Source organism: Gobius niger, assembly GCF_951799975.1.
Source record: "Gobius niger genome assembly, chromosome: 20".
NCBI classification, from domain to species: Eukaryota; Metazoa; Chordata; class Actinopteri; order Gobiiformes; family Gobiidae; genus Gobius; species Gobius niger.
The window spans coordinates 16,825,385-16,850,774 of record NC_136871.1 but is presented as its reverse complement, the minus strand read 5'-3'; the positions used below and the strand labels follow the sequence as shown (position 1 = coordinate 16,850,774).

The 25,390-nt window shown below is 41.6% G+C and overlaps 2 protein-coding genes across 5 annotated transcripts; one reads left to right on the top strand and one right to left on the bottom strand.

The window, feature by feature from the left end:
- Positions 1-1,922: 1,922 nt before the first annotated feature.
- LOC306979366 (mitogen-activated protein kinase kinase kinase 12-like) lies at positions 1,923-16,162 on the top strand. Its single transcript, XM_079578268.1, has 14 exons — positions 1,923-2,173; positions 3,562-4,080; positions 7,679-7,862; positions 7,938-8,129; positions 8,205-8,363; positions 10,097-10,255; positions 10,934-11,042; positions 12,629-12,738; positions 13,056-13,172; positions 13,931-14,068; positions 14,294-15,002; positions 15,082-15,149; positions 15,267-15,567; positions 16,039-16,162. The coding sequence occupies exons 2-14, from the start codon at positions 3,594-3,596 to the stop codon at positions 16,123-16,125; spliced, it is 2,820 nt and encodes a 939-aa protein (XP_079434394.1). The 5' UTR covers positions 1,923-2,173; positions 3,562-3,593; the 3' UTR covers positions 16,126-16,162.
- On the bottom strand, positions 16,157-25,389 carry LOC306979367 (poly(rC)-binding protein 2-like). 4 transcript variants are annotated; one of them, XM_079578271.1, is made up of 13 exons: positions 25,216-25,383; positions 24,301-24,422; positions 24,108-24,131; positions 23,965-23,997; positions 23,755-23,871; positions 23,534-23,665; positions 23,314-23,442; positions 23,133-23,207; positions 22,910-22,951; positions 22,284-22,383; positions 19,984-20,033; positions 19,746-19,915; positions 16,157-18,284 (listed from the first exon to the last, which is right to left on the bottom strand). In XM_079578271.1, the coding sequence occupies exons 2-13, from the start codon at positions 24,367-24,369 to the stop codon at positions 18,248-18,250; spliced, it is 978 nt and encodes a 325-aa protein (XP_079434397.1). In that variant the 5' UTR covers positions 24,370-24,422; positions 25,216-25,383; the 3' UTR covers positions 16,157-18,247. The 4 variants fall into 4 exon arrangements, with proteins under 4 accessions (XP_079434397.1, XP_079434398.1, XP_079434395.1 ...); XM_079578272.1 differs by having other exon boundaries at positions 22,284-22,356; positions 25,216-25,382; XM_079578269.1 differs by lacking the exon at positions 16,157-18,284 and adding an exon at positions 18,293-19,412 and having other exon boundaries at positions 25,216-25,389.
- Between the last annotated feature and the right edge of the window lies 1 nt (position 25,390).

Below are 25,390 nucleotides of genomic sequence, written 5' to 3'. Positions count from 1 at the left end.
TTAGTTTAGTTTTAGTTTATTCATTTATTTGTCAGTGACCTGTAGAAAGAACATTAATCTTAAGAAAAGATGCTTTGTACTAGCCTGGCTAACACCAGACTAAAATCACAAGTGATATTTAGTCTGGGGACCACCAATTCATTTTCTCGTAGGAGAGGTGTGGTTTACGATCGTCCATACTCGTTTATTGGGCGATACGAAAAAAAAAAAAAAAAGTCTCATGCGTCTGCACGTAGCCATGGCCAATCGTATCATCGTATGAGATGACGTATGACGTACCCGCTGTAAACTGTTGAGCTAAATTATTTAGAACAAGGTCTAAAGCTTGATCAAAAAATACCATCGTGTCTGCTGCTGCCATATTGGATCTGTAAATAAACTTTTTTTTTATTATCCGTAAATAAACTACAAGCTTCCATATATTGAATAGCGCGTCATCGTCTTGCCGTCCCTCCTCGCTCTGTGATTGGTTCCCAAATCCACCGGAGATTTGGCCATGGTCCCCAGGCTGTTGTGCAGTTCGAAATGATTCGAGCGCACACAGCAGCCTGGCGTTAGCCAGGTTAGCTTTGTACCAGATTTAGCGAACACTCATTTCCATCTGCAGGTGCACACAGTGTTAAAACATTACATTACAAATAACTGTCCGTAGCACTAACCAATACGTGCAATATTAGCTGAACAGTAACTTATCAGATGTTTGTTTTTCAAGACACCATCACCGCCTAAAATCTATTCAACATAGTAAAAAAAACGACAATATCACATTTGTAAAGTTTAAGTGTGGTGATGCTGACGAAGAAGTGACAGACTGTTTTGTTTATTATGTTTATGAAGGTTTTTAAAGTCTGAATTTCTGTACTACTTAGATATCTTTTTAATAACAATAATATGTACTAACTTTCTAATCTATAGGTGTATACATTAGGATCCAATCAGGCTTATTGTTGTTTAGAGGGGAAAGACCTTACTGGGATATCATTACATACACAAATTTCATAAAATATTGCACTTACAAACTAAAAACTGTTGTTGTTTTCAGAACGACTGATGTTTTTTTGCAATAGCTTTTCAAAATTCAAAAACACAAGGGTCCTTTTGTGCACAATATGTGTGGTGTCTGCCGCGCTCTGTTAGCAGGATGAGGTCATTGTTAAGGGTTTAAATCCAACATGGGAGATAATCTAGGAGATAAAGACTGGATTTAGATTTGGCTCTCAAAAAAAAGGGTCATGGCGCGACAATCATTAACACTCCTTCTGTAAATATGAGCCTCAGCTGCTCCATAGACCTACATGGGCCTATAACACTCTGACTCTCTCTTCTTCTTGGGAACATAGACGAAGAACTTGAAGAACTGACAGCTGGTTTCCTCATTTTGACTTGATTTGGTTGACAACTTGTTTTGATGTTATGTCACAGAGTCTGTTGCAGAGGCAGATATTGCAGTGACAGATTTAAGGGATATTTTCATTGATTCAGGTTAATTGAAATCACAAAGGGAAAACTCGCGCCTGGGGAAAGTCCCATTTAGGTCTTGTGTCCCACTACAACTATCTGGGTCAGTGGAGATTGAAGTACAAAACGACCTGGTGTGTGTGTGTGACAGACGGGATAGTAGCAGCTTATGCACCAATGTACAGCGGTCGTTAATAGGTTTTGGAGGGGATTTGCAAGACGATGTCCTGTCAAATGCTGCGCGCCCGGGGGATGACATCATATCTAGAACCGTGCATTCCAGTCGACCCCCCCTCCCGTGCGTAAAAGTAGCTCCACATTTCGCGCGCAAAGTATACTTCACCTGCCCCGTGTCCCATCGCCAGACTCGGCGCGTCACATGCCAATGCGCGCTCTGATTGGACGGGGCCGCACGCTGCATCCCTCCCCGTTCTGCATCCTCTCTCTCCTCTCCGGTGCTGTTTACTATAGGTGAGATAGACGTATAAATGCTAGAGCGTGCGCACGACGCGTTGTCAGTGGAGAATGGACAACTGGGCGGTTTAGTAGCAGCAAAAAAGCTAACCTTTCCGTGAAAATCATCGTGTTCATTGGTGGAGATTACGTTTCCAGCGACGCACTGCGGAATAAAAAAGGACCAAGATCTCGCAAAGCGCCCATCCTGTCGCTCAGTCTGATAAACCTCCATCGTAGGAAATGGACTGTCAGCATTAAGGTAGGACACGACACCCTCATCGTTATACCCTTTTTTTTAGCACCGATATTGTTTTCGCCTGCACGTTCGTCTTTACTGGTACGTCGCCGATGCGCGCAGTCGTGTGTATTTGATGTGTAAAGAGGGATGCGCACCACAAACCCCCCCCCCGCCTTCGCCACCTCCATCCACAATGCAGTGGCCTGTAACCAAGCACAGCCAGCGCTCCCAGCTGATGCCTCCTCGAAATGCACTGAAAGGAAAGAAGCTCTGTTTTCAAGAGAGAATCGCTGGGATGTGAATGATAAATGATTGCACAGACAGCAGATGTGTCTTGGTGCTTCTCTCTCAAGGCTTGGGCATTTTTGGAAGACGGAGAGGTTGTAGCTTTCTTAATGGAGCCACTGGTTTTAGATCAGTCATCAGCTGTGAGTTTTATGTCTTGGGATAGAATGAGATTTTAGTGATAGAATACAGGTATATTAAAGACACGGTTGGATTAGTATTATACTCCACCATTTTCCAACATAAAGCTCTAAGTTCAATTAAAGAAATCTAGGCCTGTTACTGTTATTTATTAGTTTTCACCACTTTCAACTAATCCGCATGTTTTGTTTGTTTGTTTTTCAGTTAAGCCACTCACGTCACTACATCCATTTGCAAAACAGCCATTTGTGTCTATTTTTAGTCTACAACAAGCAGATGGGCATAGTTCTTGCTCTTAATTGTAATTGGAAATGAAAAGCAACCTAGTTTTATGGTCTTGTTTGTGACAATATTCAGAGGCTGGTGAAGCGAGCTGCAGCCGTGGCATCTTTGCATAGTGGTTTTTCCATTAAAATCAAGGTTGTTCTGCTTCAAGTAGCTTGTCACACTCAGCAGGGAATACCTGATTCACTTCAAAAGACTGACAAGAAATGATTCATTTTCAATTTCCTGGTGCCAATGCTTTGAACATAAAATAATGACATTTTTAGACTTCCACTGGCATTATATTTCAAATACCTTGTTTTCCTCAAGAAATAGACTACTGTATAGAAGTGTAACCTTAAAACGTGTTCATTGCAATATTGGATGTTTCAGTAGTTACACTTGTGCATTAATCCCTTGCCTATTGTTGAAACCCATGCCACCATCTTTGAAATGTTGACAGTTGATTGTTAATTTGTTGGTTTTATAGTCATTAAGACCAACCATCACTCTTTTTAAATACATTAATTAAATAACTACGGCGACAATTTATACTCATAAGAGCTGTAAATAGTCAACCATTCAAGGTGTTGTATACCCTTTATATTGATTCCAAACCCAGCTTTTTTGACATCGGTATCATCTGTTGGGACAAAAATCATTTTAAATTAGATTTGGCTTAAACAATTTCCTTCTTCCATTCTCTCTCTGTCCCCCAGTTTCCAGGCTGATTGGATGAGCACAGACTGTCATGGCGCTCCTTCATGAGCAGCGTGCACCTTCTCCGTCTCTGTCCGGATTCAACTCGCCTCTCTCAGACCCGCCGTCCTTTCGCCGCTTGGACGCAGAGACGCCATGTACCCCAGAAATGGACCTTACTCCAACCCAGTGTGTCCTCCGTAACGTCCTGTCCATTGATACAGGAAGTGCGGTTGAGCAAGGAGGAGGGGGTGAGGGACATACTGGACATAATCACTCTCCGAGCGAGGAACAGCATGAGCACTTTGCCAACAGTGTTCTGAAACTTCACGACCATGATGGGAGTCCTGGCAGGACAGAGGGAGAGGCACAGGACATGGACTATACCATGGTCCGAAGCCCAGGGGACGGGGCCCGGCTGCAGTGTCAGTCGAGTGGAGGGGGCGGGGGCTTTCTGGAGGGGCTCTTTGGGTGTCTGCGACCAGTCTGGACTATGATTGGCAAAGCTTATTCCACTGAACACAAACATGGGCTGGATGGTAAGTTAAAACATTGTTATTTTAAATGCAGAGAAGTTTTTTGTTTTACTAATTATGTCTATGTTCGGTTTTATGTCTATAGCACAATCCATTTGCTAGTAGTGTTTGCACAAATTGCATCGATTAGACAAATGGTGGTTGATAAATGTCAACCAATAAACACTGCTTCTTGTGGCATAAAGGCAATGAGCCAAACCGGAATTTTAATTTCTGTGAAATATTCTGATCCAAGTTAAAGGGACTATAAGGATGTTCAAATTAAGTATTTTCCTCCCCCTACATGTTCCAGCAATGTCTTAATGTGTAGAATGAGCTCAGACCTGTTCACCACAACTGCCTCTAAAATCCTGTACGGTCACTCAAAAATGTGTCACTTCGGCCCGAATTGCTGTCATCCACGAGCTTGATATAGAAGGTGTAGTTACACATGTGGCCTGAGGTGGCAGTAGTGAGTATAAAATGGCGAACCTGCTTCCAGCCCCTTTAAAGGGACTAGATGCAAGTTGGCCATTTTATACTCACTTCTGCCACCTCAGGTCATATGTGTAACTGCACCTTCTATATTAAGCTCGTGCATGATGGCAATTCAGACCCGAAGTAACAACTTCATGAGTGCAGGACTTTAGAGGCAGTTGTGGTGAACAGGACTGGGCTCATTCTACACACTAGGATAGGGCTGGAACATGTAGGGGAGGAAAATACATAATTTTAACATTTTTAAACTCTGTATAGTCCCTTTAATGTACTATATTACTTATTTCCTTAAAGTCTCACTTTAAAAAACAAAACAAACACCATCATTCATGCTACTATATGATGAACGTGTTCATCAATGCAGTAACCAGCATAGGCTAAATGGATATAGCTCAACATCCTCTGCATAAAATCACACATGCAAGTATGTCGACTTTTATTGTGCAGTGGCAGCGAACACCATCTTTTTTTAAACTCACATTAAGCTTTGAAATGCAAATCTGTTTGTGAAATGAGCCTGTTTAATTACTCGAAACAGTTAATGGAAACTGGCTGTAAACAAACCCTTGGTTGATGTGAAATAAATGCAGCCAGTGAGACTCTATCAAAGCTGCAAAAGGCTCCACGCTTGTTCCCCTGATATTAGCCCCCCCCCCCCCAACCCCCTCGCATCTTTTTTTTTACCCACTTCCCGCTACCACTGCTGCCACCCCCGCAATCCAACTAGCTCCCCGTGACGCTGTGTTGTTTATGTCTGCAGCCACTACAATAGCACTGCGCTCCCTCGGGACTCCCCCTGCCAAATCTGCCTCATGAATTATGCATGGTCACGTTCTGACCCCGTGCCTCTCATCTCTATTAACGCAAAACCTGACACAGACGCGCACGCACACACACAGACAATTCATCCTCCAGTTTTTATTAAACATTAATTTGCCGTGACATGAGATACCGAAATTTATAAGAACGAATAGAGCGGCAGCCATAAATGTCCCAGTTTAACGCCTTTCCTTGACTTGAGCCTGTCCAGCCCTCGCCTGCTTTCGCCTCATTGTGCCCATCTTTATTCTCTGCCCTTATCGCTGCCAGCCCATCTGCGCCACAAGGACACATGATAGGAGGCAAAACGGATATTGTAAAAGAGAAAATATAAAGGCTTCGTGATTGGCAGCCTTTCATAGCACAAAGGCCGTTTTGTAGCTGTGATTGAAAGGTACATAAGACAACCAGGACAGCAAACCACTATCAGCCTTATATTGATTTTTGCAGTCATGTGCTAGAGTGCAACTAATCATTATTTTAGACGTCAACAACAATATTGTAACTACAGTATATGATTTTTTTTTCTATTTTGCCCACCATTTTTTATATTTAAAGTAAATACAGTCAAATATAGGGACAGGGAATTTTCAACAGAGAATATTTATGAATGTATTAATCATCAAAATCTCCACTTAATAATGTCTTTGTGATAAACCCCTCTTTATACAGGACACTTATGTATCTATAGTCCAGATGATGATAAACAATTTCTAAATTACCAGTCAATTGGTAAATGGTCTCTCAATTTTTTTACAGCACTTTTCCACTTACATTAGATACTCAAGGACCCTCAGCGCACCCATTCAGACTCTCGCTCACACATCAGTATTGGATTGTTAACATGGTAGGCTCATTTTGGGGGTCCCGGCCTGAAAAGTTTAGGAATTAAAGGATTTAAAGTGGCAATGGACAATGTAGAGCTGCACAATCGAATGGAAAACAAACCCAAAGACATCTTAACAATCTGCCCTCATTAGGATTTATCATGTATAAAACTTAACCCTATAGTTTAGACCTCGACAAATATGTCTTGACATGTCCAGAACTGTGCAGTCTTCACACAGTGTCTTATTTTGTGTGTTTTAAAAGCTTGTTTTGAAATGAGTTCTCAATCAATCCCAGCATATTAATCATTTATAGCGTGCGTCTTGTTAATGTGATAAATGGAGTCATCTTCTGTCCCGGGGTGAGGAGCAGCAGTGGAGCAGGGCTATATATTTTCTCTGTATTAACAGTCTGTCTTTGGCCACATGGACCCCCTTTTTTGCCCCTTTGGGACCTCCCTCTCGCATTTCCTCTACAGGCACACACGTACATCGCTTTCCTCGTCGCTATCGTCACAAGCTTCTCTGGGTTCTTATTCGCTACTTGGCAACATTAGGCCCTCAAATCCCATCTCTGCCTTGACCCCCCCTCTCGAGTGTTGGACCCCTGTTTCATGGCGCCCCCACAAAGGCACTAAGCAGGATTTAAGAGGCTGAGAGAGAATTAGCCACAAGAGATTACAGTTCCCTGCCTGTGTGACTGTACATCCTGAGTGCTTAGGTTGAGGTGAGGTTCAAATAGTGAACGAGATGAATTAGAGCAAAGTCAGAAGCACGTGTTGATTTATTTTTTTAATGTAATTTATTATTTATTATTTGAATATTTAAGCTTGTTTATTTTAACCAAGTGGCAGTTCTTTGGGTGCATTTATTCACCACCTGAAATAGAATAAAGCAAAAATAAGTAAAGCCCATTTAAAATATAGACATATCATAGTTTATTTAATAGATTTGTCATTGTCCAGTATTTTTTATAAACAAATGTAAATGTGTTATGTTAGTGGCAAAGTTGAAATTAGACACAGACCTTGTTGGTCAGTTGTGTGGGCCAAAAACACCCAGCACTCAAAGCTTTTAAAGATATTAATAAATTAGTCTGGCATGGACCTTTTCCAGCTTTGATAGAGTCTCACTGGCTGCATTTATTTCATGTCAATAAAGGGTTTGTTTACAACCAGTTATCACTAACTGTTTCGGGTAATTAAAAGGGCTCATATCATTAACAGATTTACATATCAAAGCTCATTGTAAGAGTGTTTGCTGTCACTGAACAATAAAAGTCAAGCACACTTGCATGCTTGATTTTATACAGAGGATGCTGAGCTGTATCCATTTAGCCTATGCTAGTAATTACATTCATAATTAAATAAATACAGTTTAATTTGCATCATGATAAAATATTTAAAAAAAACTGAATTAGTAAATAATGTGAGCATCAATTCCTCTTAACTCTTAACTCTTCAATTTCTATTTCCCAGAATCTTGGGAGGTCCCTTTTGAGGAGATTTCAGACCTTCAGTGGGTGGGCAGTGGAGCCCAGGGCGCGGTGTTCCTCGGCAAACTGCACGGACAGGAAGTGGCTGTCAAGAAAGTGAGGAACATCAAAGAGACGGATATCAAGCACCTTCGCAAGCTCAAACACCCCAACATCATCACCTTCAAGTTAGTGCAAAACATCAATACTCTCTCCCATCATTCTGGCCTTTCAAAGCTCTAATCACCTACTTACGTCTTCAGGGGGATCTGCACTCAAGCGCCGTGTTACTGCATTCTTATGGAGTATTGTGCACAAGGCCAGCTGTACGAGGTATTACGCGCGGGACGGAAAATCCACCCTTCTCTGCTCATGGACTGGGCCATGGGAATCGCGGGGGGCATGAACTACCTCCACCTGCACAAAATCATCCACAGAGACCTGAAGTCACCAAAGTGAGTTTTCCAAATCTTTATCGTTCAAGAGAAGAGTTATGTGGACGGATAATGTAATTGAATGTGTCATTGCAGTATGCTGATCACCTATGACGATGCAGTGAAGATCTCTGACTTTGGCACGTCCAAAGAGCTCAGTGACAAGAGCACCAAGATGTCCTTTGCTGGGACAGTGGCCTGGATGGCACCAGAGGTCATACGCAATGAACCCGTCTCTGAAAAAGTGGATATTTGGTACGTAACACTTTACAACATACTATATTGTAGTCAAGGTCAAGTTCATTTTTAAACAGACAGAACTGCCCCAAAGTGGTTTCCAAATCAAATAAAGTGTAAGAAAAACTCAACATAAAGTTAAAATAGACTAAACTGACTAAAAACAGTAAAGGAGCTAAATACAACCAAACGTAAATCAGAGTTATCTGCCAACACACGAGATACAGATTCACACATTTGTATTTCATTTCCAATACAGCTAAAGTTATGAGTAATTTCCTTTGGATATTTATCACCTATCTTTAATTCAAATATCATTAGTCACAGCTACTACAGTATAAAGCGGGAGAGCTTATTTACAGAAAATCCATACAGTATTGTGCAATATCTCATTACATGACATTCTATAGGCCCCATATCAGATGGATGTCCTGAACACAACCATTACACCCATTCTCTCCTCTGTCTCCCCCCTCTCTCTTACCCTATAGTCTTCATCATCGCTCTCCCTCTATGTCCTGAAAGGAACGCTGGGTAATTTAATAATTGATTTGCCAGATGCTGCAGTGCTCAAGAGGGGCTGCAATAACCTTCCAAGCCCAAGGAGTGTTTGGCCTGGGGCCAGTTGTGCATTAGCTTAGAAGTGAAATAAAATTAAGCCTCTGATGTATAAGGAAGTAAATACTGCGCTGTAGGCTTTCTCTATACATTTATGCTAATCGCTTATTGACGGTCAAATTTGTTCAATATCAAAATGAAACATGTGCTGAAAGATGTAATGAATTAACTTACATACTGTGGTTATTCCACTGCAATAAGACCTCGGTCTTAAGTTTATAGGGAAGGTTTTAGTGTGTGTTGCAAATTTCATTTCAAATACGATTATGTATGTTTGTGTTGTTGTGGAGTATGTTGATATGATTTTTAAACAGAATTTATGGCAATTCGGGATATAAAGTCTTATCTATTTGTCCATCCACTCCCTCGCCATATGTACAGTATATTTTATATACTTTAACACATACTTGTTAAATAAAATGTGCATACAGTGACATGCAACAAGACTGGGTGGGTCTAAAAATATGTATGCAAACATGACTTCACACACCTCTTCTGTGTGTGATGCAGTGAAGTTATCACCTTGGTTACTGTACATCGTAGCTATGGCGATTGGGCCCACCAACATTTTCCTTGGTTACCCTCCCATGGGTGTGCCCGGACGAAACACAGACGCAAGGACTGCTATAGTTATTGAGGTGCAAATACAGTGGCACTCAAGAAAATTATGATCTCTTGTTTCTATGTTATGGATGTTAATATCTGCCACTAGATTTGTTTTGAAACTGTTCATGATGTGAGATTGTATTCTTTCCTCGTCATATTAGTTGTATTGAGCTACTGATGTCAAAAAATCTATTGTTACAATAATATTCTTTTGTGTCTATGAGAGACTAGTAGCTTAAAATAATGCAGGCCAAAAATCTATTTTTCCTTAAAAGGTTCCTAATTAATTTTAAATGATAGGATATGGTTAAAGAAGGTGAAATGAAGTGGTACACCCTAAACTGTGTCACAATGCACCTACATGAAGAATGCACTTGTGCAACCAACCCAAAATATTGGCCTGGAGCTCTGCACTGGATGTAAAGGATCCATCCGCAAACATAAAAGTTTGGCATTTCAGAGCTCTGCCTTTGATCTGTTGACTCCATGTCAGTTCAACTGAGCGTATGTGTGTCCTCTCTCCGCAGGTCGTTCGGTGTCGTGCTGTGGGAGATGTTAACAGGAGAGGTGCCCTATAAAGACGTGGACTCTTCGGCGATCATCTGGGGGGTGGGCAACAACAGTCTGCAGCTGCCTATACCTGAAGGCTGCCCCGACAGCTTTAAGCTTCTTCTGAGGCAGTGCTGGTGAGCAGATGGGAAGGCGCTAGATCAGGGGTCTACAAGTAAATTTCACTGGGGGCCAAAATATATCGGAAGTGCATTGCTGGCAAAAAAGTGTTGACAAAAGCTCCATTGAAATATGTTTAATTGGGAAAATACTATTGAGGAGCCTGACAGGACTGTAGTCTATTAAAAATGGCTTGGACTTGTATTGCGCTTTACAAGCTGTATCATAAGTTTCTTCTACACAGTAGTCATTAGTTATTCACTCCACACTTGGTGGTGGTAAGATGCTATTGCAGAACAGACTGTCCATTTACCACATGGCTATAATGTGTTGTTTATAGCCTGATCTCTTCTTATATCAGTGCTCTCTGCTCGACACGTGTGGAATTCTTTCCTTTCCTTTTTTTTATTTATTTAAGATGCCCGCTCAGGCTGGTGTGACCATTTTGGTTATTTAAAAAAAAAATCATAATGTCGCACAGGAATGCGCCAGAGACTTACTTTTTTTTTTTTTACATACTCGGGAATTTGTGCTCACCTGTTGGAGACCCCTGGGCTAGATGAATAACTGTGGTAATACATACTTGTGGATAGCTTATTATTTATTCTACTTTATACTGTAACAAAGGTATACTATACTAATATTCACATGAGTGGCCCTGTAATCACATTTTACTTCTTTTTATCTGTTAACAGGAACTGCAAGCCAAGAAACAGACCATCATTTCGTCAGATTCTTTTGCATCTGGATATTGCATCTGCAGACATCTTATCCACCCCACAAGAAACCTACTTTCAGTCACAGGTAAAATGTGTTTGTGTTATCACAGGGTACAAAGTTAGAATATGACCACCGTTGCCATAGCAATTATGAATCTACATTAGTGGCACGACTACTGTACATTCGACTAGTAACTGTAAGAAAGGTTTGTGATTTATTCTGTTTTGCCAGGTGATAATTAAACTAAACATGTGTGCAGTAGCCCGAGGAGGAAATTATACTCACTTTGATGGATGTAGTGACCTCAAACATATCTAAAATTAGGTTACAAATTGGCTGTCAGCTGCACATTCAGTCATTTTGCTGTCAAACCTCAGCTTTGTTTCCAGTTGGCTGCTGTAACTATGGGCACCACAGGACTACGAGGCTTCGATGTGGCCCCAGTGCTCTCGGGAGCTCACTAATAATACCTGTCCCCTCAGTCACAACATATTATTGCCGCCGCCTCAGCCCCACCAACCTGTCTGACTAAAATAGTGATTTCTGGTCAAAGGCGAGCCCCATTTCCACCTCCATCATATCAAGGCGTGATCGGGACGGTCGGTGTTGCCGGGGTAGCAGGGTGTGTGCGCGTGTCTCCCTTTAATTGGATGGGGGTTGGGAAGAAAAAGACAAAACAGACCTCCTCACCCCAAGCAGCTGAAGGACACATAAAAAGTATTGATGTGCAGGAAATGCGGCAGGTTTACTCAGCCATGCGAAATGACGAATCCATTTATAACTCAGGCATGGCCAATTTATACACACATAAAACACTTTCATATCTCAAACCCCCACCTTTTAGCGCAGGGCTTGATTATTGTGATATTATTGCAGTTTTTTTCTCTCTCACAGTATGTTCCATTCAATTTAAGCAAGGAAAGAAATGAGTGAAACTGAACTTTTGCTCATTTATAGGTTACCTTGCCATTTTTTCAGGCTGTGTTTGGAAAAATGGCTTCTTGCTATACCTAATATTTCGATAATGACGATTTGGCCATACACAGTAATACACAGTAATTTGCAGTATATTCCTCAGCTCTGCAATCTGTAATCCTTTTTCAGCATCCTACGCCACTGCCCCATAATGGATTTTTTCTTTTCTCGTGACGTTAGAAAGAAGTATTTGCTGTTGGAGTGTATTGATTGCCCTAATGGCAGAGCAGAGCGCGTGGGGGAGAACCGGGGATTGGAGACTCACAAGAGTGCACACGCCACGCAAGTCCATTAGCTTAATAAGACCATCCCTCACGCGCACGCACCCTCACATAGACATGCATAGGGATTTGACTGCCTTTGTCCTTCGATATGACAGGTATCAGATGTCATGCCCCCGCTGTGTGCTCGCAGATGTGCCCACGCTGCATTTTTGTGTTCGTGCTCCCGTCATGTTGGTTTATGTTATTCGTCTGTATGTATTGATTATTATCTGACGGGTATATGGTTTCTATCTCACTGGTGTACATGACGCCGCTCTCCTAGATTGATTATGTCTATTTTATTATGGAGCGATACTGAAATAATGGACATTTCAGATAATAATTCTACAGTGATTACCTAAAACCGAAAACTGAGGAGAGTGTTTTGATGGACAGTTTTTCGAGAATTGTGTTGTTTGTGTCCCGGGCCAGGTGGAGTGGAGAGATGAAGTCAGGCACCACTTTGAACAGATCAAATCCGAAGGGACGTGCCTCCACAGACTGGACGAGGAGTTGATCAAACGGCGCAGGGAAGAACTCAGGTACTTTATTCCAACATGTCCTATTGCACAGCTGGAAATAATAATGTTTTGTTTTGGTACGGTCCCTGTAGTGTGAAATGACTGCTTTTATATCACCCCTTGGCTGCAGTGCGGGCACTCAAAGCCCTTTTCGCTACAAGCCTCCATCTGCTCTCACAAGCACTCATACATGACCGCACCAGAGTGCGTCACACAGACAAAGGCAATTCACCGTCAATGAATATAAAATACAGCCCAGGCGCCATTTTTACACTAAGTGATGAGCATGATGTAGTAGTGTAAAAATTAAAGTCATTTTTTTTTTTCTTGCTGTTCAGACATGCCCTTGACATCCGAGAGCATTACGAGAGGAAACTGGAACGTGCCAACAACTTGTACATGGAGCTGAACGCCATCATGCTACAGCTGGAGATCAAGGAGAAGGAGCTGTTCAAGTATGAGAACAACACTTACAGTATCAATGAAGTGCTTCTTCTTTTTCTTGGGGGAGAGGGACAATTTTGCTTATCTTGAGTCAGCAAAGGGAAATGTTAGCTTTGGTTTATTGTGTCAAAATGTGTATTATCATAGGCCCATATTGTCTTACTTTATACTAAATATTATGTGAGCTCAAAATCTGGGACATAGTTCAGATGTAAGAGGAACAGCTGGTCTACAAAGTGTCTCGAGACAATTATGAGTTAAATCTTAAAATGAACATCTGCATTTGGCTAGTGTTATTGGAATGTCCTTGTTAGGCAGCACAGTTAATCGTAATAACATCACAACTTTGAAAACACAATCACAGCGCCTACAACATGGATGTATTGCAGTTTGCTACCTACATACTAAAATTATGCAGACTTTATTCCTTGAGATTGGGAAGTGATCAATATGGACGTCACCAGAAGGTACTCATGTACAATAATGCCAGCCTGTAATGTAGTAAAATTAGATTTATAATAATAATACTAAACCAACACACTCTTCATTCAGGGAATCTCAGAGTGCGACAAGAAAACACGCACATTTAAAAACATAAAGATCGGTGAATAATGGAAATCTTAGGGACAATTTTCCTACCGTGATTGATGACGAACCATACTCACATTTCCTTCAGTGCAGTTCACATGCAGGACGAAAAGCAGATCTCTATGTGATACAGCGAGTTTGTTGCGATTATTAAAGTGCGCTGATTTTGTGTTGACATCAGGAGGGAGCAGTCGCTGGACAAGAAATACCCGGGCTGTTTCAAACACCACAGTTCCAGACAATCTGCCTCCTCCAACTCAATGGAGAAACTCATGAAGAAACGCAACGTACCCCAGAAACTTCCATCACACAGCAAGAGGTGAGCCAGTTTAACAATCATTACATATCAGTCAGTTCATATGAAACACATCTCTTTTGTCCTCCCTTATGGCCCAGCTAAGCATTTGTCACTAGATTAGTTTTGTAATCAAATAAAAATCACTGGTTATGACAGAAATGGTAAAATAAGGTAAAAAAAAAATACATAATACAAAAAGGGCTATAGGAATCTGAATTATTTTCTTTCTTTCTTTTTTTTTACCAGGCCTGACTTACTGAAGTCTGAGGTCATCCTCCCCAAATTAGACTCATCTATGACCCAGGTCACGATCCCTAGCAAGGGCTCCACGTCACCTGGAAGGACACGCAGGGGAAAGCCTCGCTACAGAAAGGCCGGCAAAGGCAGTAGTGGAGATCTAGCTCAGCTGAAGGCTACTCTCTCCTCTTCTTTAGCCATGGTCAGTGCCACCTGTTCAGTTCCCAGCAGCAAGCAACTTTTGGATCGTAGTGCTGCACTGAAGGGGCTCCAGCACGACCTACTGCTGAAGAAAATGTCTTCTTCTAGCCCTGACCTCATCTCCACCACCCTGGAGGCTGAGTGTCGGAGGAAGGGGCAGCTGAAGACGGGGCTGGATCGAGCGGGCAGTCAGAGCGCCTCTGGGCTAGAGGAGTCTCGGACCGAGGGGCGGGAGGAGCGGGTAGATGTGGGAGTAGCGACAGATGATTTAGTAGAAACACCACCACGCAGTGACACGCCCAGTGAAGATGCAGCATCAATACCTTTTTCCAGCAGTCCAGACTCCCCGTGCGGCAGAGGGGCGGCCGCTGGAAGGAGCTCAGTGCTGGGGAGCACTCGAGTTCCACTTGATGCTGATGATAAAGAGGAGGGGACAGTGATCACGCGCTCCCCACGGAGTCAACGGCGGCTCACACCTGCAGCACTTTTGTACAGAGCAGCAGTCACACGTAGTCAGGTGAGATGTTAATTAAAAGTGTAAAATTAACTCTAATGTCACAGGCTTGTAACTAAATGATACTGGCAATATTTTACAGAGACGTGGAGTATCATCTGAAGAAGAGGAGGGAGAAGTGGACAGTGAAGTTGAGCTGCCACGGAGACGGTAAATCCATCATTTATATATTGCAAGTGATAGCTGTATTACAAAGGCCTTTGAATACTCTGAAAAGATAAAGAACGCAAATTATTTCACGGTTCTGAATATGCTTCTCGTTTGTAGGCGCACTGTGAGCATGACCAAGTGCCAGTCTCTGTCTACGTTCAGCTCTGAGAACTTATCGGTTTCGGACGGTGAGGAGGGGAACACCACGGACCACTCCCACAGCGGCACTCCAGACGTGGTCAGCACAAACACTGATGAGCGTCTGGACTACAAGAGTGACGACCTTCTGTCCCAAGGCTCTGAGATCCCTGCAGACCCATCTGACCCCACACAACTGGGCTCGGATGGAATGTCTGAGAAAGAGGCAGTGCTCAGACAAGTCAAGAGCCAGCTTGCTTCAAATGACCTTAACTATGAGGTAAGACAAAACATGGAATATATAGGAAATATGTGGTTATATGTGAAAAAAGTGTATTCCGACAATATTCTAATGCAGTGGTTCCCAACGTTTTTTGTCTTCGTACCCCTTTGGCCTTTCAGTGGTCAACCGTGTACCCCCTACATCAAGGATGTTACCGTTTATTTAGAAAGTAATTACTTAATAGTGGTATTTGTAAGAAAAAGGACAATGTTGCAGTCAAAATAAACCTACAATTCTCCCAAAGCAACACATTTTACTGTAAAATATAGCTTTTCTTATTAAAAGAATTGTGTTACATTTTCCCCTTTTTTCAATCTGAAATAGTTCCAAGTACCCCCTGCTAGGTCCTTGAGTACCCCTAGGGGTCCCCGTACCCCTGGTTGGGAAACACTGTTCTAATGTATTTGAATGTTTCGTATGAGGTTAGAATAAGATGAATGATGATGATAATTGTCTGTCTTAATCCAGGGCCTGTACGATGACTCCGATTGCGACAGTACAGAGTTGGATCACTCTTGCAGTGGAGACCCAGGCCAGCCACCAAACAACTGGTGAACAGTACACTCTGACTCCATCACCAAAACCCAGACGAGTCAGTGAAGAAAGCCAGATGTGCTCTGATTATTTGCACACGAAAGCGCCACAAACTGGAGGTCGCTCACGTTACTGAGTGCACTAGTTTGAACAACGGCCACGAGAACTCGAGAACTTTGAAAATCAAGTCCAGCGAAACTCTTTTGACACAAAAAAAAAAATACAACACCACCGTCCATTTTACATTAGTGTTTTAATTTATCCAAGTTATGTTCTATTTACATGACAGAATGTTTGTCACAGAATATCAGGGTTTGCTTAAGTGTCAATATGAACAGCTGCTGGTTGCACTTAATTTATGAACAAATGTGATATTTTTGTCATTATGCACTGGTTTATTTATAGTTTACAGTAAATTGTTGAGCAATTTCATACAATGTTTACATATATTATTTTTTAACTATTTTATTTATTACATTCCTCCATTGCCACTTTTAAGAGCTCGATGTAAATAAGTGATCTTGTAAAATAGAACAAATTTTGTAAAATGTTAACATTGTATACTTTAAATGGTGCTGATTTTTTATTAGGTGGCAATAGATGTTCTTTTAACCTTCAAGACCTGGAGCTATTAGAATGTATCTTTGTATCTACCGTCATTATCTGAGCTTGGAAACAAAATATAGAGCAACAAAGCAACATGTCTTCTATGTGTCACTGTGTTGTTGGTCTCATGCAGAGGCTGGTTGAACGCTGGCCACAAGTATTGCAATGTGGGGACATAGGGAAACACTATATAGGTTAAAATGTGTTTTAGCTCAAACTAAATAAGCTACCAAAGCAGCTACTTTTTAGTATGTTGTCTTCTTTCACTAGCAGAAGGGTTTACAAAAGCCTCTTGAGGAATAAAACCTTGCCAAAAGAAAAAAAAAAAAGACAGAAAAATAGAAACGACTGCCCCCTAGTGTCTCCCCAACGTAACTGATTTTATATTACTGTACATTATTATATGAAAGGATGGAAATTAATGCATTGTTGAATTGTATAATGAACAAAAACATTAAAACCCTCTCAATACACAAACTCATTCTTTCTAGCATTTCACATCTTTATTCTGTATTTTTAAACAATGTGGCAACCAGATCTACTGTCTCAAAAACGTGCACAAACGTTCTTTCCTGCAAATAAAAAAAAAGTAAACAAAAACAATAATTTTCTGAGTTCAGCAAAGCACAGAGCAGGAAATTAGAGATATCTCACTCATTTGTTGTCTACTTCCAGAGCATAAATGATAACCTCTATGCCTCAGCCGCATCGCACGACAGATCTGTCAAGGATTTTCTCCCCTTTGGTAGTTAAAAAAAATATTTCCTCCATTTAAAACAATATTTCAACATTTTAGTATACATCAGTCTTTACAAAAAAAGCGAGGAGCAGCCTCAGCTTCTCCGTCCCCGAGCCAAACCCCAAACCCTCCCTCTTCCAGGCAAAAATATTCTGAACACATGATAAAGATGAGGGGCAGACGGGAATGCCATGGAGGGGCAAAAATGACATGCTGAGAGAAAAACATTAGAAATTATCTTAACACATTTTCATGAGTGTCAGAACAGTCTGCCATTAAGTAAAATAACCAGTGACAGTGCATGTACAACTACATAATCTCAGTGACACAAGTGTAATACAAGCACTTAGGTTTAAATGACAAAAGATGATCTAAATTATCCAAGAATGAACACAAACACAGACTTTATTGTAACTACCTGGCCGTAAAAACAAGCTTTGAACACACAGAACAAACAGTCACTATAATTTTTTTTTAAATGAATTTCGTCTCACACCCCCAAAAAAAGACTGTACAGAAAACATCAAAAGCCTTTTTCAAACTATATTCATCATCTGTATTGGCAAAATAGGAGAGTTAAAGGCAAGTTCATGGGTGAAAATGAACAACAATGAACAATGGAGAACCTTAATTTTGTTCTGAGCTGTACACTAAAGTCAAAACCAAAATAAATACAGTTGACATGATTTTTAAAAAAGATGAGATGCTATGATATAATAGACTCTTGAATAGTTGCATTGACTGCTTTAAAATAACCAATAGTATAAAAGTGAAATTTAGTGCAGATACGGTGTCTTATCAGTTGGTTGCCAATCCTGTGGCCTCAGAGGAAAGCCTAAAAAAAACAAAAGAGATACAGTGGGAGACCAAGGAGCGAGAGAAAATAAAGGCATGCAATCAGATACACAAATAATCTCACTATACATCGATTACAGTGCATTGTTAGAAATTCCAAATTGTTTTAAAATTTGAAGCCAGTACAAAAACACTGACCTGATATAAACTAGGGACAATACGCAACAACATGCAATGGGCTAAAGAGAAAATTACATGTGTGTAAAATGTCGTTGATAAAAGTGACATTTTGTGACGAGTTTTAAATTGACTTCTTACTCTCTATGTGTTTTTTGCATATTACATAAAGAAGGCGGATGTAAATCTATTATTTTCATTTTAATTTGTTAAATGTTATGTCTTTTTCTGCATGTTTTCGGTGACTTGGTACCTGAGGGCAGAACGTTAACCAAATACATAATATAGATCTATTGTTAGCAGGACACCTCGTAGTTTTCTCGCTCATAAAAATATGTGACATCTTTTAAGAGCCGCTACCTGAGCAGTTTGCACAAAAAGAAATGCTTAGTTTAGTAAATCAGTAAAACTATTGTAAACATGCATTTTTCTTTTCTTTTTAAAACATGTCACACAGGGCAGGTTTAGCTACAGGTATCTATTTTACATGGCAGCCAACACTTCTGAGGCTGAGTTAAACGAGTGAGCTGTAGTAAGCATGGCATGGCCCAGCCTGTAACATAAGCGAGTGCAGACAACCGAAAGCATGGTCAGTACTGTAGTAGTAGATGACTTAAGCTTCCATCGTTAATAAGGGGAAAGCCTTCGCCTTTTGGACTTGGAACTCAACTCAGAAGTCATTTTGGGCTCAGAGGGAGTGGGGTGTGTGGGGTTACTGTTGCCGCTGACAACATGGAGGGCCAGGAGAGGAAGGGGCTTGAGACTGAGGAGACTCGACACACAGGCAGGAGAGCTGGGAAGCAGGGAGTCAGTGGAGGAAGAGGAGGATAGAGGTATGGAGGCTGAGGGGGGCACCACACAGGTGGAGGACAAGGTGGAGCTAGCAGCAGAGGAGGTGGTGGTAGTAGTAATAGTGGAGGTGGTAGTAGCGGAGGTCGGTTCAGGGTTCGAGGAGGAGGAGGAGGAGGGAGGAGGTTTAGAGGACTCTACACTGTGGAGAGAGAGACAAGGAGAGAGGGACAACACAGTCGGGATGGATCACAGGAGGCTGGTGAGCAATGACGTTTTGTGCGTGTAGGGATTAAAGTGGGGAGGGTTAGGAAGTCAATTATTTAGGAACAATCAGGACAAATGCATTATATAAGTTAACAACGTGAGAAGAGAGGAGAGGCGTGCAAGCATCATTACGAGTTGACAAGGTACAACAAGAGCATTTATTCCGATACTAAGGTCGGGAAAAAAATAAAAATAAAAGAGCAGCCACTATGTCTTTACTCGATTTCTAACGCAAAAATGAATCCGCCACAAGGTTATTTTCACTTACCTGGCATTAATGAGGTACTCTGCCAGACTTATGCTCGCTGGAGTGCCGTTGATGGTGACCTGGCGATCAGTTGACCCGTCAACAGGGTTTGCAATCTTAATCTGGGCACCAGACATTTGCCTGATTTCATTGATCTTAGCCCCTTGGCGTCCAATAATGCATCCAATGAGCTAAAGAAAAGAGTTCATCAAATATATGCAGACACTTTAACATGAGGTTTAAGAGAATATTGCCTTACGTCGTTTGAAATTGTCATCGATGAGGTGTTTTGAGAAGACGCCTCTATTCCTGATGAGATAGAAGAGATACAGTACGTCTCTTGAGGTCATGTGGTCAAAATAACACAACATAAGTAAAGATGGGTGGGCTCAAAGCTACTTCAATCTGTTTTAACACTGAAATCTTGTAGACAAACTTTATTCATAAACACGACTTCAGCACCAAGTCGATCAAATCGATGTGAGAAGTTTCAACAACAAAAATAACCTGCTTAATGTTTGAATGATCAGACTAATCATACGCCAATGAATAAGTAATTTTATTATTATTAGATAGTTCTTTGCTCCACAGAGCTACAGTGGGCAGGGCCGACTGAGTCACCTGCCGCTCTGCTGCTCCCAGGCAGTACATCAATGCGCAATCTTTTTACTTCAGTCAGTGCTAATTTGCTGTAGATTACACTCCACGGCCAGACACTGAAGCCTTGCACCACATGAATGTGGTTAAATGGGAAACGGGGGAAGAGCCGCCCATTTTTGTCACTAAGGGGTTTACATCGCCAAAATAAAAGGCCCCGAAAACATCCGTGATTTAAAGCATCACTGCTCGAAACTGTCAAGCCCAGGCATCGTTGAAACGCACTGAGCCAATGAGTTGCTTTGACACACGACAAGCAAAGCCTTTATCGAGAGAAATGACGCTTTGGTCACGTGACCAGCTGTAGTGAAACAGGCTCCAGTGCAGTGCTTTGAAACAATCTGCTTCAGGAAGAGCGAAACAAGCGTCTAGCGCAGGGGTGGCCAACCCGTGGCTCTCGAGCCGCATGCGGCTCTTGGCCAATCAGAGTGCGGCTCTTTGCATGATTGGAGATGTTTAATACAATGCGGCTCTTTGCAAAATAATTGGTAAATATTTCCCATAAACTGTAACAGTCTTTGACCAAAAATCCAACCATAGTCCCACAGACCCTGTTTCCATCTCTACATGAATGAGAGTCCGTATCTCTCTCCTTTTCGAGGCGGCGTGTAAAAGGTGCTCGTGCAGCCTCACTCAAAGCGGGATGTAGGTTAAACAACAGGCAGGCAGATCGTGGCACTAGGATTAGCTTCTGTGCTTTTCAGATTTCTGATCAGCTACTCTTTATTTGATGTAATTTGGCCACATATTCACAGAAAAAGATCAAAATTAGGAAATGGAAAAAAGCGAAGCTCTTATGTAGCATATGATGCGAAGCGCGACATCGTAACACGGAAATACGCAAAGTCATGACTTTTCTTTCACATGTGACTGAAACTGTAACAGATGCAACTTAAAACAGACTCTCAGTCGTCCAGAGGCTCCTGGTTAAAGTTCATGAACGTTATGCAGCCTAGAGTGCGTTCTCTGCACAGTCCAGTCAGGACGAAGCTTCAGGCACAGAGCGCACAGGCCAGGGGCGAATCAGAGAAGGGGGCTCAGTGGGCAGGGCCCCACATACAAACACACCCCAGCATTAAAAAAATAAAATAAATAATAATAATCTAATTCTGTCTCAGTCAGAGCTGAAAGCCCAAAATGTCATTTAATATACATGTATTTCAATCTTGTTGAGGAGTAAAACCATTCAATCTAACACAATTATTAAAAAAAAGAAAGAAAAAGGCATAAAGTTATAGTTTATTGTGATTAAATAAAACGGTCACGTTATATTTAATCACAATAAACGACCGCCCCGGAATCTCGCTAATGGTCGGGGCCTTTGTGGCTCTTCACAGGATCAAGGTTGAAAATTTCGGCTCTTGGTCTCTGACTGGTTGGCCACCCCTGGTCTAGCGCATGTGCTTCACAGCAAGAAGGTCCCAGGTTCGATCCGCGGACAAGGCCTTTCTGTGTCTATATCGGTTTCCTCCACTACTAGAAACATGTGAAATAGGCCAGGATAAGTGGAAGTGTGTTTGAGGTCAGCAGCACGGTGACACAGCGGTTAGCGCTTGTGCCTCACAGTTCGAACGTCCAGGGTTCGATTCCCACCTGGACGGGGCCTTTCTGTGTGGAGCTCCTACAGGTCGCCCAGCGATATTGAGGATGGGTCAAATGCAGAGAACAAATTTCTCTAAAGAGATTAATAAAGTACAACTTAACTTAAAGAGAGTACGAGTGGGGGACGACAAATGGCTCATGGCTACAATCCAGTGTGGCGTGTTAACACTCATGAATCCCATGTGTGTTCATTAACATGCACTGTCCCGACCAAATAAACAAAGACTAAATAAAAATGTTTCCCCCTGCCCATCACTAAACAGAAGCAACGAGAAAATTTTCATTTGTGCCAGTGCGTACCAGTATATCCTGTATTGCTCGTTGCAATGGGGAAAGGACTCTGCTGCATTGCCAACTGATGGAGCTTGGTGAGCTGTGGAGAAATAGCAGCAGAGGAAGACTGAGAGTGAGAGAGGAGGCAGGGAAAGAAATGTCAGAAATGGAACATAGGAAGAGGAAAAACAATCAATATCAGTTAACATGGACTAAAAAAGGCAGCCCAATTTAAGATTCAGCATTTCAAACAAATAAGATTTTAGTTTTGAGCTTCGGGATCTAAAAATAAGATAGCATTGTCAGGATCTTTGTAATAGCGTCTATATTACGTAGTTAACTCAGAATCATCTGAACCTCGTGATTGAAAAAGGGAATAAAAGACAAATGGACAGAGCATAGAACACAGAGGTTAGGCAGAAATCTAAAGATGTAGCACATTGCACTTCTGCATTACAGGAGGAGGCCTCTAGTTTGATTCTAGTGCGGCTTTTGCTTCTGTGGCCACAGATGAAGGAATATGCGGGACTAGCCTTTGGGCTTCAGGGTTTAAATCCCGCAAAGATCTAGAAAGTCTATTCTGAGGTGATCAGAGAGGGCACACATCATGAAGTACTAGACACGAGTCCGGTAACAATGGCTGCCGCACTTACATCTGGCTGCGGAATCGCATGTTGTCCTTGTACGGCATATGCCTGTAACATAGAAAAAGAAAATTGATCAACCAAGAATCAGCTGCTTTTAATGAAGTCCTTCAAAGTGTAAGCACGATTACAGTAGGCCTCATTGTTGCACTTGAATTGAGTCCAACGAAAATGTAATCTAAAGAATTTAATTGACAAAGATTGAAAGGGCTCAGTGGCTCTCTTAAATTACCTGTCCCCCCGCAAAGATGACTGGAGATCCTGAAAGCTTTGGTCTGTAAGGAATGGTAACCCCCTTTGGTGGAGACTACATAAAATAATAGATTGCAGGTGGTAAATTACAGAGTCTGGAAACTGTAAGAGAAGTCTTTATGTGGCACAATTATCTATTTCACTTTTATGGGACCACTAACCTCAAGCATGACCACACAGATCTGCTTCACACACTCGATTATAGATTGGGGGGTGCCAGCAATTGTGATGGCACGTTCTGTAGAGTTGGGAAGCATGTCCCCAGCAACTTGTACCTGAGCTCCAGTTGACTGAAAGCCAGAAAATCAGTTGAAATTAAAAACTGGCAGGTCAAACAATAAACCACAAGATTGCCCTGAAAAGCAAAGTCAAGTTGTCTACCTCTCGTATTTCTTTGATCTTGCAGCCACCTTTACCAATGAGGGAACCGCACTGGCTGGCAGGCACCACTATGCGTAACGTTACAGGTGGTTTGGTGGTGGCTGTGCTATTTGTCATTGAGCTACATATGTCCTGAAAAAAAAGCACAGTGCAGAGAAGGCTTAAGTAAACTAGCATTTAAAAAAAAACATAAAATAGTTTGAGAACAGGGGGAAAAGTACCTCTTCAAGCTTTTCAATGATCATGGAGAAGGCTTTGAAGATGGCTGTTGTTGGACCTGCCAGAGTAGTAATCCTCTCTGGGCAGTTGCCCTCTGATATGTTGATACGAGCCCCACTCTAAAACAAAAGTAGCAACAAAAATAAGAGATTGCTGCTTTAAGCTTGCAAGGTACCATAGTAAACATGCCATGAGCAAAGAAATCAACTCACCTCTTCTCTCATCTTCTTTACCGTTTCACCTTTCTACAATAAAGAACAAACAAAAAAGTTGTGCAAAAACAGATCATATGCCTCTATGAGCTACACAGAAAAATAATGAATTGCAATTATAGTCCAATAATAATCACACTTACTTTTCCAATTATGCTTCCAACCTCCTAAAATAGAAAGGAATGGATTACACTGAGGCCAAGCGAGGGTTTCATTCAGCAACCAGAGTTTAGAATACTCAGGGTCTAATAGTTTCAGTACATTTACACAGAACTCTGTCCTTGAACACATGTCAAACATTGCAAAACATAAAAAGCAGCTGATAAATTACTCTACCTTTCCATGCATGAGAAGTCTTATGGTAAGAGTAACATTCAGACCTCCTTCAATCACACCGGAGTCCATGACTGCAACTGTTGTGTAGCTTTATGTCTGCAGCTTTCTTCACCAGGTTTGAACTGAAAGAAAGGAATGAAAGTAGAAAGTATTTTATAAACATATTTTTAGGACGGTAAGTGTAGTGCGAGTGTGGCCACAGCACTCGCAGGTCTCACATGAAGAACCTAAAACAGAGCCTGTGCTGTAGACGTAGAGCAAATGAGTCTCCATTAAATTAGAGAATAAATGTAGGCTAATAGATATACTGTTAGTTTTCATTATATGCGGTTTATATTTGCTGCTATCTTTTACACGTCTTATTGTAGACGTGTAAAGCTAACCGGGTGGTCAACATCATTAGCTTCGACAACTTTGTCAACAAACTGCCAGTTGATCCTTTGCCATAAAATTCATGTTTGTCAATAAGCAAGTCGTGTCCAAAATAGATTCAAATAAAGTCCGACTTGCCAACATAACAGAAAGGAGGGCGTGTTTACACTTTTCCGTACATTTTAGCATTATAAGTAATGTTCGCGTGTTGACAAAAATGAATGGAGCATGCGCGAGCTATAAGCTAGCTTAGCTCGCGTCTACATTTCTCTTCAAACCACTTCATATTTGACTATTTTAAAGCTAAAATGTATGTTGACGTTGTAATTATAAACAGACATCCAATGTGGACATTTCCCAAAGGCAGCATTGCTATAAAACCGTAACGTAAATAAGCACTCCGAGGCTGGCCAAGCTAAAAATTAGTGCGTGCTCATTATGCGGCCTGTTAGCATGTAGCGACTAGGCGCGCTTCTTTCATCTATTTCACAGTACCTAATAACTAGCTCCAGAAAAGTACACCAAACACCTCATCAAACTGACCTGATTGCTGCGAAGCCAAGAGCCAAGGGGAAGGGTTGGGGTTGTGGGGAGAGGTTCGGGAGGGTAGAAACCCGGGGGAGAGTTTAAAAAGGACTCGGGGAAAAGGGGAGAGTGATCCGAGTTCCACTCTCTTCGCACAAAGACAACAATCTGACCTCTGAACTCCCCCACCGCC